Raw genomic sequence first — 15,922 nt, forward strand, 5'->3', positions numbered from 1 at the left:
TTAATTTCCACCCAGACAACAGTCCAAGTGCCATTTTCATGGCACTCAGGAGCATTTGCATGGCAGAGACTAGCACTAGTCTAGTGCTGCTGGAGCATTATGGGGCAAAAAAGCAGCTTCCAGAGGCACTTCGGGGAGAAACTGGGTGGCACATCACTCCTGCTCCAGAAATCACCAGATTAACTCAAAACCTAGGAGACTTTTAAAAATGTAACCGACAGAGCATCTCTGCCTACCTCCCCTCTCCAAGCTTTTGGTGCTCAGGTATTGTGCTCTGTCCTGAAACAAAAAAGCTGGAAATGGCGCTTTTTTTTGCCTTTTCCCGTCCCATGCAAATGGAAATTCTTGCCCAACACCAGGAGCTGAAGCTTTTAAGGAAAGTGTTTAATATGGCACAGCTCAACATGCACCCATGGGTGCATACTCACGCCAGGTCTGTCCCACTCACACTGCTCCATCTGTGACTTTTCCTCCAGCTGATCCACAGCGAAATTGTTCTTTTTTTCCCCCTTTCAAACAGTTTTTGCACCTTTGAACAAAGGAACATGTAAGCAGGGGTGTTTTCTTCTGTGCCAAGTATATCTGCAGCCCATTTTGGGGGGCTCTGGGCAGCCTGATGGCATGGGAACCATGGCAGGGGTTGGGTACCTGCTGGCTCAGCTCCCTCCTGGCAGCATTCCAAGCAAACCTGGGGTGCTCGGTGGGGTAGTGCCCACGCTGGGAGCATCCCAACAGCGCAGGGGCTGCAGCTCCTCTCTCCACAGGTCACCACAGATCTCCGGCACCGCTGCACAGACGGCCACACCGGCACCTCCGTGTCCGCCCCCATGGTTGCGGGCATCATTGCTTTGGCTTTGGAGGCAAAGTAAGTGTCACCTCGCCACCAGCTTGTGGGGGAAATGTTTCCACATTTAGTATCTGGAGAACAAAATCAGAAAGGAAAAAGGTGGGTGTTTTTCCTCTGGAGCAACTCAAAATGGGGCAAAGTTATTCTAAATTGCTCCTTTTTGGCAAGGTTTGATATGGTGTTGTTGTTTTGCATCTAATCTTCCTGCAGGTGTTTTATTGAGCTAATTCTTCTCTTGTTGCCATCTGTTGAAAAGTTGGGGTTGGTGAGATAAGTCAGGCTTTTCATTTGGTGCATTGAAACTGCTGACAGTCAGCTCCAACAGGAGTTTTATAAATGCTTCCTGGAAAAAAAATGTCAGAAAACATCACAGAAAATGGAAAATGTCTGTAGAAGTGATGGTTTTCAGCAAGTGTTTCATTCCTGGGGGAAAAGGACTACTTTTGCATAATGTCAAAAACCCACATGGTGTGTGACCAGCAGTGACAGGATTCCCAGTTCAAAGGAGCTGCTCTTTGCCTCTTGCCTCCATCCTGGTCCTATCCTGGTCCTGTCGTGGTTCCCCAGCCCAGGAGCAGTCCCTGTGAGGCACCAGGCTTACCCCTTGGGCATCCCTGTGTTGCTTCATGGAACATCTTCTCATAAGCTTATTATTAATTTTATGGGGTGGAAATAAAAATAAGGCTGGGAATAAGCCACAGGGCAGAACTGCGCTTGCATCCAGGGATGGTGATCACAGTGTGTCGATCCCAGTCCCTCTCCTGCAGCTTAGTCCCAGCACCTGGATCAGGTGGGCATGTTTCTAGAGATGCCTTTTTCATATATTAAGAGCTTGAGATGTAATTTTTGAATTGTTTAGCTGAGGCGTAACACGCAACATTAAGTACCAGAGCTTGGTGCTCAGGCACTCCATTATGACAAGAAGGAATAAATTGAATTTCTTTTCTTCACCGTTGCTCAAGAGCAATATAAATCCCAGCTTGAGATGCCGAAGAACTGACTGTAAGAAAAATGTGGAAAATTCTTCAGCAATATCCCTGGGCTGGGATCTTGTGGGGGCTCAAAAGCACCAGTGCTCAGTGTCCAGCACCCTGAACAGAGAAACCTCACTGAAACCCAGCCTAGACAGGGGGCTGGAAACACTTTGGGTTTCATGTTTCTGTTAAATAAGCAACCCAGGGTTTTTTTCCAGCAATTTTTGCTGTTATTCCTATAAAGGGAAGGTTTGCTCAGCACTGTGTATCAGCAAGCTGCCGAGCCCAGTACCCTGCCTCAGGATGCGCTTCCTTCCTGTTCTCCTGCAAGAAAATGGGGAAAACCTCCTTGATTTGCTTCAGTTATACCCTGGAGCGTGAGCACTAAAGCCCCTTGGCCAGGGATAAGTCCTGCAATGCCCATGGGCACATGGCATCCCTCTCTGGGATACCCCCCTCTGCTGGGGCACTGCAAGTGATGGTCAACCTCCAGGCAGGGTGTCAGCATTTAAATCAGCAATTCGTGGTCTTTTGGAGCAGGAAAGAGGGGTTTTTGGTTTTGGTTTTGGGTTTTTTTTAACCCAATGGGGGTCCCTGCTGCTGCTGGGAAGACTGGGAGCAGCAGAGCCATCCCATGAACCGTATGTTGTTGCAGCCCCCTGCTCACCTGGAGAGATGTCCAGCATCTGCTGGTCAAAACCTCACGGCCAGTGCACCTGCGAGCGTCTGACTGGAAGACCAACGGTGCAGGGCATAAAGGTGAGGGGTGTGGGAGTGAAGGTGGCATGGTAAAAATGGCCACCCAAGGGAAAACAAAGGTCCTCAGAGCTTTGCTCATGGAGGCATTCCCCCTGGGTGGCCACTTTCAGCTGCTTGGGAGCTCCTGCCATCAGGTGGTTGAGCAGAGAGAGGAGAGGGCAGTAATTTATGGGGCAGTGTGCTTAGAAGCCTTACTTGACGGAGGTTTGGAAGCTTTGCTTGGTGGAGGCTCTCCTGAGCTACAACATGGGCTGCTCCCAGCGATGTTTTTTTCCATGGTGCCAGTGTGAATTTGAGGTGTAACATGGGCAGGGCACATGTTGGAGCACCTCATACCCCAACAAGGACAACTCCGTGCCTTCCCTGATGGTTGAAGGATGACCCACCAAGCACTAGGAGGACATCCTGATCCCTGCTTGGAAAGCAGTGGGTTTCTGAGTCTTCTCTCTTTCCAGTTAGCCATCTATATGGCTTCGGTCTGGTGGATGCAGATGCTATTGTGGTGGAAGCCAAGAGGTGGAAGGCGGTTCCTCCCCAGCAGGTCTGCGTGGGAAGCCTGGACAGAGTGCCCAAGTGAGTGGTTGTGGGGTGGGGGCCTCTCCCAGGGCATGTGGCTGCTTGGAAGGAGCTTTGGTGGAGCTGGCTCTTGTGATGCAAAGGCTCAGCTTGGCATTTGGAAAGGAAAATTAGGAGTCAGGGGTCCAGCACAAGCCCATGTGCAAGCAAGGTGGATTTTTCGGTCAGTGACCCACACTGTCCACCCCAGTTTGTTGTCAACTGTTTGTTGAGCCAGAAGTGTCCACCTGGGGTCTTGATGAGGAGCAGGTCCCACAGGGGCTCTCTGGGACCAGCTTTGACAGTGAGTGATTTATTTTGCATGCTTTCACTTCCCAGATGGGTGATCAGCAGGGCATTTTTGAGGGATGACAGTGAGAGACCAAAACCAACTTGCCCATTGGGTCCTACATGAGCATCCTACATGATGTGTTGGTCTCTCCTCACTCTTCCACCAAGCACCTTGTCTTGATGGAAGACACTAAAAACTGGTGATTTGTCACAAGGCTTCTCAAATTTCTGGTGCCTGGGGTCTCTTTGAACTTGTCTTCAGGTTCTAAACAGCCTAAGTTTGCATCTCATCTTTGGTAGGTCTGTCTCTGCTAGGTTAAAGGGTGGGATCAGGGTTCTGACCAAATGGACCCTCCTGGTTTACACTGCCTGGCTGTAGAGCAAGGGAGTTGTTCATCAGAAGAGCAGTTCCTTTGGAAGACTCACATATGCAAAGCAGGAATGAATTTGGAGCCAAGTGTGTTGTTGAAACTATTTATCTGATACAGACACTAATTACAACCCAAAGAGGAACGCTGCACTGGTGGTTATAATAAAGAAGCGCCCTTGCAGCCCATAAGGCATAGATCTTAGAAGCAGTTCAAACCCATCTCGTTACCATTGAGCAATTCAGCAAATTCCTGTGCTAGGACACTGTATTGCAATGGAGGATGAGATAATTTTTGCCGTGAAGCAGTAGGAGACTGGCTTCAAATATAATTGGGCGTCCGTGCTGCAGGGATCTGGGGAGCTATGCTGGCCCCAAAGCGATGCTCTGCCCGTCTCCGGCAGGTACATCCGAGCAGACCATGTGCTGCGTGCCAGCACCCTCAGCAGTGCCTGCGCTGAGCACCGCGACCAGCACGTGCTCTACCTGGAGCATGTTGTGGTGCGGCTCAGCATCTCGCACCCACGCCGGGGCGACCTCCAGATCAGCCTCATCTCTCCAGCGGGGACCAGGTCGCAGCTCCTTGCCAGGAGGTAAGTGCAGCTGGAAGCAGCACACATCTGGGCTGGGCAGCATCTTTGTTTAGGGGGTTGCTGCAAATTTGCTCGGATTTTTTGGGAAGCCAGGGGGCATGCTCGGGTGTCAGCTGCAGGAGAGCTCTGTGCAAGGGTGGGTGCATGCAAGTATCCCTAAAATCCTTAATTGCCTATCTACCTTTTCTGATTAAATAAGACAAAGTCATGCTTCTTGATCCATGGCATTACTGTTGCAGGGTGTTTGACCACTCCAATGAGGGGTTCAAGGGCTGGGAGTTCATGACCGTCCACTGCTGGGGGGAGCGGGCAGCGGGGGAGTGGACCCTGGAGATCCATGACACACCATCTCAAGTGCGCAACCCCGCAGTGCAAGGTAAGGGTCCCTCAGCACCCACGTTCCCCAGCGCCCACCAGCCCCCTTCACCCCAAAGCTCTTTGCAAGTTACTTTGCTTGGCTGCAACTTTTGCTGTGAGTTTTATGGTCTTCAGCAAAACTGTATTGCCCAAATTTTTCAGAAAGGGAATAAAACTTCAGCCCTGAGCACAGGAGGCTGCCAGTCTGGCTGAGCCAGGAGCAGGTTTTCTCCCAGCAGCAAACTCCCTGCAACTGAGAGCCAGGTTTCCAAAATTAAACTGTAATGAGTCAAAATGAGGAAACCCAAGAGCTGTAATTGTTGTTTGTTTGTTTTGCTTCACTGCTGGGACATCTGGCGCGTGGGCTGGTTGTGCAACAGTGCAAGGGGACGATGCCCCTCAGGCTGCAGACGGACAGACATCCTCCCCAGGCTGCCACCACGCTGGCAGGGGGTGGCTGGGCTCAGCCTGGCCCCCTGCATGTCCCCAGCCCTGCCATGTCCCCACGTCCCCAGCGTGGCCACCTGCACCCTGACCGCTTTCTGGCAAAGGAGCCGGGCTGGCGGGATCCGGTCCTGCTGGGAAGGGGCAGCCGCCTTGCCGGCTGGTGGCACCGGGGCATGAAGCATCCTGCCTGGGGCTGGTGTGCATTGCGGGGGTGTTAAAATCCACACAATCATTGATAGGAAGCCAGGAGTATATTAAAAATCTCTCCCACGCGACTTTCTGGCGGGAGGCGCACATGGGGGTTCACTGTGCAGAAAGTGTTTCTGTTTGCTGCCTTCACCCGAAATCTTTTGAACTCAGAGAGCAGCAGTGAAGCGCCCACGGAGCCGCTTTTGCCCCTGTATTTACAGTTTACAGCGGGTGTTTCTGAGCCCCTTGTGGGCATCAGGCCTCAGCTTTACCCGGCTTTGCAAAATGAAATGAAAATGAGCATGTTAAGTCACCCCCCTCAAAGGCTCTGTACCAGGCTTGAACCAGAGAGGGCAAAGTGGGAGTTAAAAAAGGGAAGACACTTCCAGCCCCAGCAGAAACAGGTATCAAATGTTAGTGTAATACCATTAAACCAACTAAATTTGTTACTTTAATACCAATTAAAAACTATGGGTGTCCTGTTGCTGGCCCTGCTGCACCCCCAGCATCAGCCCTATGCAACCTGGGATTGCCTCACATGGGACATTTTAAATTTAAAGCAAATTTAATTCTTTCAGCGGAGGTGCATGGCTGAGCTCTTCCCTGGCTGATGCTGCTTGAGCTTACCCCTTTGCGTGCTCCATGCCAGCACTGCTTGCTTGCAGCAGGTGGGTCCTCTCAGCCCTTTCAGAGAGCCAAGGGATTTGGGTGTCGGAAATTTTAAGCCCTTCCTGGAAATGCGGGGATTAGTAGTTAAAGCAAAGCGTGCTGTGGTGTGAAGTGACTTACATTGATGGGGAATTGAAAGAAAAACAGTGTTGAAAGAAGCAATGGTGTTTTTGGACCCCCCTCCCCAAAGCTGCATAGGTCAGAGAGGACCTCGGTGTGGTTGTAAGGCCACGGGGGGTCCCCAGCCCCCAGGCCCCTGGTGTAGTGCAGGCTCTGGTGGCCCCCATGCTGTTTCAGGGACACTGAGCTCAGATCTCTGGTATGTCAGGCAAAGGATGGCTGGAGCAACAGCAGCAAGAAATAATCCAGTGTGTGCTGGGTGGCTTTTGTCAGACAGAAATAATCCTCTATTATGGAGCTTTTAAAGTTACTGATTCTCTCCACACGTTAGACAGGAAGGCTATGGTGATGCTGGGGTTTGTCAGATGAGTTATAGACAAAAAAATCCCTTGTAGGTGCCTTAAACAGCCACATTTGTGCGGCCTGGAAGCTCAGGGGCTCATGAACATTTCTGGGTGTTCGCTGTTTGCTTCTGCATTGCTGTGCCAGTGGTGAAGCCCTGAAGGTCTGGTCCATCCGCCTCCTGCTTCCCCCAAAGCCAGGTCCCCCAGGGAGGAGCAAGACGGGGAGCGGGATGGGTGACGTTACGCCTGCCCCACAGGGAAGCTGAAGGAGTGGAGCCTTCTCTTCTATGGGACAGCTGAGCACCCCTACACCACGCTGGGCAGCCCCCAGTCCAGCGGGAGAATGCTGGAGGTGCCAGCATCAGAGATGGAGCCATCGAGAGCCGCCTTCCTGCAGAGCCAGGTGGAAGTTGTGGAGGACGAGGAGGAGTACGCAGGTAAGTGCTAGCTGTGCCACTGCGTTGTCCCCTCCAAAGTACCCAGGAAAATGCAAACCTGGATAAAATGTGGGAGCCATGAGGCCTGATCCTGCCCAGGGCTGAGGCAGGCTGGGAGGAGCAGTGCCTGTGGCTGGCGCGGGGCAGCAGGATGGCAAAATTAGAAGGTAGCAAAACACCCCATCCCAGCGTTCCTGCCACAAATTGGTGGTGCAGCCATCTGAAGAGTAAAAAAAGCTCCTCTGCCCACCTCCTTCCCGGCCTGGTGTGGGCATGGGCAGGCATCCCTGCTGGTGCCTGTGGAGCGGGTCTGGCCCCTCTTACAAATCTGCTTCTGTAGCAGGATGTTCAGCCAGGGGATGGCTGGGTGGGATTCATGCTGGGGAGGATGAGCTGGAGGAGAGGTGAGCACCCAGAGCCGTGCAGCTCCATAGGATAGATAAGATACAGAAGATCTTTAAGATAATAGATACAGGAAAAACTAGGCAGAGGGTCCCCAGCCCCTTCCCCGTGTCCATTGGCCCAGGGAGGGTGTGCTCAGAGCATCCTGGCAGTGGGATCTATGGGATGCTCAGCCTGTACCCCCACCAAGCCAGTCTCTCCCTTTGCAGGTCCGTGCCATCCCGAGTGTGGTGACCAGGGCTGCGATGGCCCCAATGCCGACCAGTGCTTGAACTGCATCCACTACAGCCTGGGCAGTGTGAAAACTGGCAGGTGAGGGCTGGTGGGTTGTCCCCACAGGGTCCCTGGGTGGTGGCAGCACCTTTCCTTAGGGCTTTTACGGCAGCATGGGTGACAGATGTCTGCACAGGGAAAGGAATATATGAGAGAGAAAACAGAGGGAGGAGGAGGCATGGGGACCCTTGGTATGATGGAATGGGGGCATGGAGCTGTAAAGTCTTGGAGGACCTTGGCCGTGTAATCATGCTGGGGAAGAAGCATTGGCTTCACCAGCTGCAGTCACCCACGGCCAAGGGACAGCTCGCTGAGGTGCCAAATCACTTCTGGAACGGAGGTTTCCACACCTCAATTTCTGGGGCTGGCACAGGAGAAGTTTACCCATAGTCCAGGTTTCTGGCCCAGGGAGTCACGGGCTCTTTATTACAGAGCCACAAAATTCAAGACCCTAAATCTTAAGAATATGAAGTAAAGGAGTGCAAATCGCCACCAAGGCTGGGGGATGTCCCGAACACTGCAGACGAGGGGTCAGCGGCAGGCACTGGACTGCTGGGAAGCGGTCGGCTGTTGACACCAAAGCGCAGGTGCTCTCGGTTCCTTCCCCAGGATGTGTGTGAGCTCGTGCCCCACGGGGTTTTTCGGTGACAAAGGTGCCCGGAGATGCCGCCGGTGCTACAAGGGCTGTGAGCGCTGTGTCGGGAGGGGGCCGACCCAGTGCACGGCGTGCAAGCGGAGCCTCTACCATCACCAGGAGATGAACACTTGCGTGGTGCTGTGTCCACCCGGGTTTTACGCCGAGGAACGTAAGGATATCACTTGCAAGCTGTAGCATGAGGATATGCAGGGGTTCTTCTGTTTTAAGTGCTATGGGTGGAGAAGACACCTTGGGTTTTGAGTATTGGCTTTGAATTTCCCCCCTTGACCTGCTTTGCACAGCAAAGGGAGGAGGAAAACCTCTGGGTATTCAGAGGGTGGTGCAAAGCAGAGGCGCTCAACTCAGCTCTTAATTAGAAGACTGTAATTAATGATCCTAGCTGCTTGCAAAGCATAGTTCTACTTAGCAAGCAATGACAGATAAGGTCATCTGCAATAGCAGGGACCCATCAGGGAGGGATGATGTGCCTCTGCACCCCAGGGAGCTGGTGCTGGGGTGCAGCAGGGTTTTGCGGCTGCAACTGCTGCTTGCAAATCACTGTCCAGATTTTATTCTCCCTGCCTCACTTTGTTTTTTGAAAGGTCAGAAACGCTGTCTGAAATGTCATCAAAGCTGTAAAAAATGTGTTGGTGAAGCGGACAGATGTACTGCATGCAAAGATGGATTCAGGTAAAACTAGCACCAGAGGAGTTTATACCTGCAGCATCAGTACCTGTGGTTTAAATTTGGGAAAACTGGTGGGAAATTAGAAAGTGAGTTACTCAAAGATCCAGGATTCTGCTTCAGTGGTGCTACACCTGTGTCATGGAGTGCTGGAGGTCTGGGCATTTAAAGGTGATGATTTGTGTCCCTTTAGCTGAAAAGTATGATTTAAATTTAATTTCCTTTTCTCCAGCTATTGGCAGGGTGGTGGGTAAGTGCTGTGCTGCGGGCTCAGGAGTGCTCATCCAAATTTGGTGACCTGATCAGCTCCCAGCATTGCAACTTCTAGAATGGGGAGAAAAAAAGCAATGAAAACCTTTACAGCACACATTGCAAAGCACGTTTCCTCCTGAATCTCAGGTGGCTCTGGCAGAGCTGTCCCAGCCAAATGGGGTGCTTGGTTTTGCTCACCTGGCAGAGCCAGTACCCGGCTAGGCTGCTGCAGGCAGGCTGAAAATGCTCCCTGCAAGTACAGAAACCCTTCTCTCAGCTTCATCCATGCAGGAAAATTTTATCCAATGTGTCTGTTGAGTGGCACTAGCATAGGATATTGGTCTTCCAGCAATGTGGGTGCACTCAGGGCAGCCCCGACCCTGTGAGGAGCACCAGGCACCCTTGCTTCTGGCCCCACTGGGATGCAGAGCCCAGCTGTGCTGGTGAGCAACATCGGCACTGGGGAGAAGCTGTTTTCCATCCCCAAATGCATGTAGAAGTATTGTCCCACAGCAGTTTGTATCGTTCAGGAGCTGTGAGTGAGCCAGAGCCGTGGTGTAGCAGCAGGGCTCTCTCAGACAAAGAAATTGCTGCTGCCAAAAGATTATCTACTCCCTCAGAAAAGCAAAAGTGGAGGCACTTGTCAGACGTAATCCGCATGGCGCTTGCTTTTTATTATCCAATATCCTTTTAAGTCGGGACTTCAAATCATCCCTGCTACGCTAAAGCAGCACTGGCCCAGCCGCGGCACTGAACAAATTTCCTTTTGTGCCAGGGAGCTTCATGGTGTAAAAGGTCTTGTGAGAGCCTGGCTGGCTGCCCACAGGAAAAAATAGTTTTATTTCCTCCTGGATACTTAATTAAGGAACCTGCAGTTGTCCTTTTGGTCCAGGCAGGACTTTAATTTCTCCTGAAGGGCTAGCTGGCTTTCTGACGCCTCCTGCGCTGCGGGCTGAGGCTGCTGTAGTGCACGGGGGGGTGCGGAGTTGGGGATGGGCTGTGTTGAGGTCCCAGAGCCGGCAGCTTTGGTTACAAACGTCTTCTCTGCTTTCCTGGCAGCCTGGCGGGAGAGAGCTGTGTGCCGGAGTGCCAGCCCGCCATGTACCTCAGCCGGGAGCCCCGGCGGTGCGAGACCTGCCCTGCTGGCCCAGGTACACTCTTTGCCCCACAGCATCCCCATGCAGAACCCCAAAACCCTCATGCATCATGAGTCAATGCCCACCATATCCACCCTGAGCCAAGGCAGAGCATGCCAGAGGGGAAGCAATCCCAGGTCTCCAGCACATCCCGTGAGGTGCTGGGTATATGTTCACACTGGAAAGGTTTTTAGGGAGTTTTTACATTTTTATTAGAGCCATTCTTTATTTCCTGATCCCTCTGAAGCCAGGTGCTTTAGTTTAATAAGGTTGCGGGGGAGGCTGTAAAACCCTCTTGGAGTGATGGAAGATGGCTTTGCAGCGTATAAAAATGTAAGGCAGCTGAGGTGTGTTATCCTGGCCACCCCGCGGGGCTGGGCTGGCCGCTGCCAGCTTCTTCCTGCTGCCCGAAGTTGCTCGGCGTTCCCTTTAAATCCTGCCTTTTTTGCTTTTTGAAAGTCCAATTATTTTCCATTGTTAATGTTTGCGTCTGCCCTCGAAATCATCATAGATCTGATGATAATATAATCTCCAGACAATTCATGTTCAGTGGTGTGAATCTCTTCTATCATACATGGGCAATTTCCTAAGACTAAATCCAAAATATTTATTGATCTTGTTGGCAAGCGTGGAAGGGAATGGGCTCTTAATCCCTTAAGAAAATTACTTCCTTTCTAATTCTTATTCCAGTCAGTGTAAATGTACTTTACCGCAATTATTTTTCAAGCCTTTTCTTGTTGTCTTTTCCTGCATAACCATTTCTCAAGCCTGGTGCGTGGAAGGCCTCTAATAATACCACCTCCATCACTGAAGTTTGCTGTCCAGCCACAATGCGCCAGCACCGAAGTGGGGCTCTCTGCTTTCCCAGCTCCTTTCCTGAGCCCTTTCCTCCTCCAGCTTCTCTGCAGCCCGATTCAGTATCACTTTTTGCACGTGTTGCTCTGCATAGGGTGGCAAAGCCAAAGCAGTGCACACTTGGGAGCAGTGGCTGACGCCCCAGAGGGGATTTTGATGTGCTATCCCCTGCTGAGCCCCTGTGGCCAGCTCTTGGCTCTGCAGAGGAGCAGGATGCTGGGTCCTGGCTGGGTTTTTTTGGGGTGGGAGCTGTTTTTTTGGGGATGGAAGCTGTTTTTTTCGGGGTGGGAGCTAAGCAGCCGTGCAGGACCCTGGTGGCACAAGCAGCTTGTTCACTCCTGGGCATGAGCAGGGCAGAGCCAAGTCGATGCTCCTCATCTCACGTGGGGCTGTGGCCACACTGGCACTGTCTCCAAAATCACTCACGTGCTGTCTGCCCTCTCCTCTGTCCCCACAGGGCCAGGTGAGGAGGACTGTGCACCCTGTACCCCCGAGGCCTCTGCACCCCACTGGCGCTGCGTCTCTGCCTGCCGTGAGGGCTTCTACCCTGCCCACAGCCATGGGCTGCCCAACAAAGTCTGCAAGAGGTACGGTACCACCCCGACCGTGACCAGAGTAATACCAGGACTGATGGCAGCAACGATAAATAATGCTGGAAACAGCTCACAGCTGGAGCTGTTTACTAGGAAAATTAAAATAGGGATTAAGGGAGCCAGGACAGCCATGGGGCTGGACCCCACATGCCCCTGCCCTATAGATTTAAGAGCGGCAAAGCTGCACGCTCCCCCGCCAGAGCCAGCCAGCCAAGATGTCTTAGGGCTACCGTGGAAGGGGCTCAGCCCTGGCCCCAGGCTCTTTGGAGGAGGTGTGGGAGGAATGGTAATATTTAGGTAAATACTCGAGCTTTCAATCAAACCTGCTCCATTTGCCCTGCAGCCATGTTGGAGGAGCGGTTGCTTGCTCCTTGGCCCAGCACAGAGGCTGCGTGCGTGCGGGAGACTGGGAGATGCTGGGAGGCAGCAATTTGCTCCCACTCTCCTGCACTCTGCACTTTAAGTGGGGAGTGGGAGTTAATTCAGCCTCATTAAAGCAAACTTGAAAGGGGAGGATTAAAGGTGGCTTGGGAACACACAACTTGGTCCCTGCCTGCCCAGGGTTTCACTCAACCCTTGCTGGCTCTCCAGCAGGGAGGAACAAGGGACCAGCATCCCTTCCCAGGGATTTCAGGTATGGTCTCCACAAGCCACTGTCCCCAGGCAGGAGGCACAGCTGCTGGGCTCTTTTTGCTGAGCAAACAGATGGGAGCAACACAAGTTCTCCTCAAAGCCCTTCTTCTAACTGGGATTGCTGGGAGGAGAGCTGCAAGTCCCACTGAGCCTTCCCAGCACTTCTAGGATGTCACCAGCTGTCACTGGGCATTGAGCTGGCACCAACAAGCCCATTTTTCTCAGGGCTTAATAAACATTTCAAGCTTCAGATTTGCCATTTTCCTTATCCTCCAGTTCGGTCTGGATGTCACAGTGCCGGCACACCCATTTTTTTGGCTGACAGCCCGTTTTGAATGGCCAGGGTGTTGGTGGCGGTTCAGACCATGGCAGCGTCTCTGTCCCCAGGTGTGATGACCACTGCTCAGCCTGCGAGGGCTCCAGTGGAAACTGCCTCAAGTGTAAAGAAGGTTTCAGCCTCCTTGGTGGCTCCTGTGTAACAAATGAAACCTGTACCAACGGTAAGTAGCTGTGGCAGAGCCATTGGCACTGCAGTGCTTCTGCAGTAGCAAGAACAAGGGGGTTGAGGGATTCTCTTCGCAATGTAAAGCCGAAAGCACTGGGGCTCCTGGGCTTGCTGGGGCACAGCTGCAGTGAGCTGGGCTCTGGCTGCAGTGGGCAGGTGGCTTACCTGGCAGAGCTGCTGGGTATCTGCCTGTTGCTCAAACACATCTGAGCATTTGTATTTCACTATAGTTTAGTCTTGGGACTAATTCTCCCACTCACTGCAAAGCTGCTTTATTCCTTCATTAAAACCATGTGAAAGATGCCCTTAAAAAGCGCCTGCTTTTCAATTCTCTCTCCTCCAACACTGGAACGAATTGCACCGCCTGTTACGTGCAATGTTTGTTTATTTAAAATGTTAATCTGCTCTCATTTTCTCTTGTTCCTCGCCTCCCAGCTGACAAGACTTTCTGTGAGATGGTGAAATCAAACAAGCTCTGTGAAAAGAAGTTGTTTGTGCAGTTCTGCTGTCAGACGTGTCTTATGGCCGGGTAAAGTTCAGTGGCTGCATCCATCCAGGACTTCTACCAACTGCCAGCCCAGTTTTGCCAAATGTTTAGGACAAAAGTTTATTTTTTCAGCTTTGGGAGAGTTTACATGGTGCTGTCAAGCATTTGCTCGTGAGTTTGATAGCTTTAATATCACTGTCAGCGTGTTTCTATAGCAATATGTTAAGCAGAGATTGGATCATACCCTGAATGATCGAGTCCTGAAAGGCAGCAGACAAGCGGTGATATTAATACTCTCAAACACTCCTCGTGAGCAGGGACCGATGCATGATCCATGTACACATGCTTGGTTGCTCGCAGAAATCCTACTGATCTGCCCGCTCCGAGCAGCTGGCGGGAGCCTTTGCTGCAAAGGATGCAGGACTTCACATATCTGCGAAGAGCGAGCCATTTCTGGCTCAATTTTTGGTACCCTTTTCTGCTAGGTGACGGCTGATATAAACCTGCATTGCAAGCGGCCGGTACCGTGCTCTGTACATACGTAAAACGATGAATTAGGTGGTTCCCAGAGCGGTGCCCTAAAGCCTGCTCTGGCACTCCTGTTCGGATTCGGTTGGTAGCCGTTTCTCTCTGGCCGTGGCAATAACTGGAGATTTGAGGACCAAAGTGAGAGCTGATCCACACGGCTCTGCAGGCGTGTCAGCCCAGCAAGTCCAGCAGGGCTTTGCCCTGCAGGTCACTGCAGGCAAGCAAAACCTGGGTGCCTACAGGGAGTCTTAGGGACTTGGGGGGTTCATCTGCATGGATCAGCCTGTGGGGTCACAGCCTTACCATGAAATGAATTTCCCTCCTGGAACTGCTAGTAAGTTGCTGATTAATTCAGTTTGGAACAAGACGGATCCTTCCTCTAAAGGAGGTGGTGTTGCAGTTAATCTCTTCTGGCATTCTGTGTTACGATCCTTCCCCTGTTTTGCTGGGTATACCCCTCTCTCTCACAAAATCCTCCTGTTTATAGCAGTGATTTTTCTTGGGCATCTGTTTCCAGAAGGGACATTCCAGGGATCCGGCCAGGAAACTCTTAATTTTACAAAACCCTTGCCCAAAAGAAATCTTTTCATGCTCTCTCTTAATAGTAAGTCATGTGGTGTTTATATAATTGTGTTTAAAATATCCTTGGCTATGTTGTTTTACAGATTTTTAAAAAATAACTTATACAATACTTGGTTTTTCTCTGTGGACTATTTTTTATATGGGAGTGGGGAATCTTTTTGAGTCTTACGTCCTTCTTTTCTCCTCTCTGACCTTGCAGAGCCACTCTGCACCAGACGTATGTAAACACTCTTTCCTATGCTGCATGTTCTGATTTTCATTGTTAATAGTTTTAATGAGTTAAACCTTTTGCCAATGAAATTCACAGTACAAATTGTCACCGGTTCCTCATGGAGCTGGGATAATCCCTGTTTGGTTTCGGTTGCAACGACACACACCCTGCCTGGGCTTGCCCGCTAAAGCTTACCTCAGCCAGGTGAAGAAGGGAGAGCCACACTGTCACCTGCCTGGACCAAACCTAAGGAAAGATGGAGCTTTGGTGAACTGACCTTTAAGTTAATAAACTGTTGATCTCCCCTGACAAAGGAATCTGTGCTTTTTCCAAATTCATGCAGCTGCCATCCCAACCAGAGGCAGGGCAGGGCAGAGATGCATCACGTGTCTATATTTTGCCGGATAAAGCAGCTGTCCTGGCTGGAGCTCCTGATCAGCCCAGAGCACCTGCAGGAGAAACAGCTCTAGAACAGAGGAGCTGCACCTGCAAAAACCTCACTTTTGTTTTCATAAAGGTCTTTTTCCTTCAGAGAAAACTTGTACCCTGAATACCTGCCCCGTGCCAGGCTGGGCTGGCATCTCTGGTGCACCCAGGGCTGTCTGGCTGCTGCACTCGGGCATGGCTGGGCTTATTCTCCGGTTGTGGGGAATCCCAGATGAGCTGGCAGGAGGGCTTGCTCCCCTTTCCCACCTGTACAAGGAGCATCCTGTGTCCCCCGGTGCCCCACCACAGTTCACAGTAGCGCTGGGAACTGCAGGGCTCCCGTCCTTCGGCTGGCTGGGGAAGGAGAGGAGCTTGCCAGTGTGTGTGGGGCGCAGAGAGAGCTGTGGAGCCTTCTGTTGGTTGTTTGGTTTTACAATGTTTAACCATGGGCCAGATGCCCAGGGCAGTGCCTGAACTGAGGAATCGAGCTTTTTAAGTGTGAAAAAAAGAAAAGAATGGAGCCCTCCCATGAGGGAAGATGCTTTCTCAGAGCTGTGCTGCTGTGGGTTCCTGTGTCTTACAGGTCTTAACATTTATCAGATGATAAATATGAATTGATCAGATGATTTATCACATACAGTGATTCCTTCTGTTGCTCCAGGATCCCCCTTTTGGTCTCAGGCCAAACCAGAGGTCAGAACTGGGGTAAAAGGCTTCTGGCTTCTGCCCCTTCAGTTGTAAAATAACAAACTTTCATTTCTGTTGCTGT

General features: G+C 51.5%; 1 protein-coding gene across 1 annotated transcript in view; it reads left to right on the plus strand.

Annotated features, from left to right (window-relative positions):
• The window catches only part of PCSK6 (proprotein convertase subtilisin/kexin type 6), a 36,309-nt gene extending 21,269 nt beyond the window's left edge, over positions 1 to 15,040 (plus strand). The window contains exons 9-21 of the mRNA XM_040601073.1: positions 765 to 865; positions 2,477 to 2,580; positions 3,036 to 3,153; positions 4,198 to 4,386; positions 4,626 to 4,762; positions 6,770 to 6,949; positions 7,561 to 7,663; positions 8,234 to 8,430; positions 8,864 to 8,951; positions 10,257 to 10,348; positions 11,646 to 11,775; positions 12,802 to 12,914; positions 13,355 to 15,040. Of these exons, the coding sequence (XP_040457007.1) occupies positions 765 to 865; positions 2,477 to 2,580; positions 3,036 to 3,153; positions 4,198 to 4,386; positions 4,626 to 4,762; positions 6,770 to 6,949; positions 7,561 to 7,663; positions 8,234 to 8,430; positions 8,864 to 8,951; positions 10,257 to 10,348; positions 11,646 to 11,775; positions 12,802 to 12,914; positions 13,355 to 13,452 (1,650 nt within the window). The 3' untranslated portion in view covers positions 13,453 to 15,040. The remainder of the gene's footprint in view (positions 1 to 764; positions 866 to 2,476; positions 2,581 to 3,035; positions 3,154 to 4,197; positions 4,387 to 4,625; positions 4,763 to 6,769; positions 6,950 to 7,560; positions 7,664 to 8,233; positions 8,431 to 8,863; positions 8,952 to 10,256; positions 10,349 to 11,645; positions 11,776 to 12,801; positions 12,915 to 13,354) is intronic.
• Positions 15,041 to 15,922: the final 882 nt, after the last annotated feature.

Source organism: Falco naumanni, chromosome 7, assembly GCF_017639655.2.
Source record: "Falco naumanni isolate bFalNau1 chromosome 7, bFalNau1.pat, whole genome shotgun sequence".
Taxonomy (NCBI): domain Eukaryota; kingdom Metazoa; phylum Chordata; class Aves; order Falconiformes; family Falconidae; genus Falco; species Falco naumanni.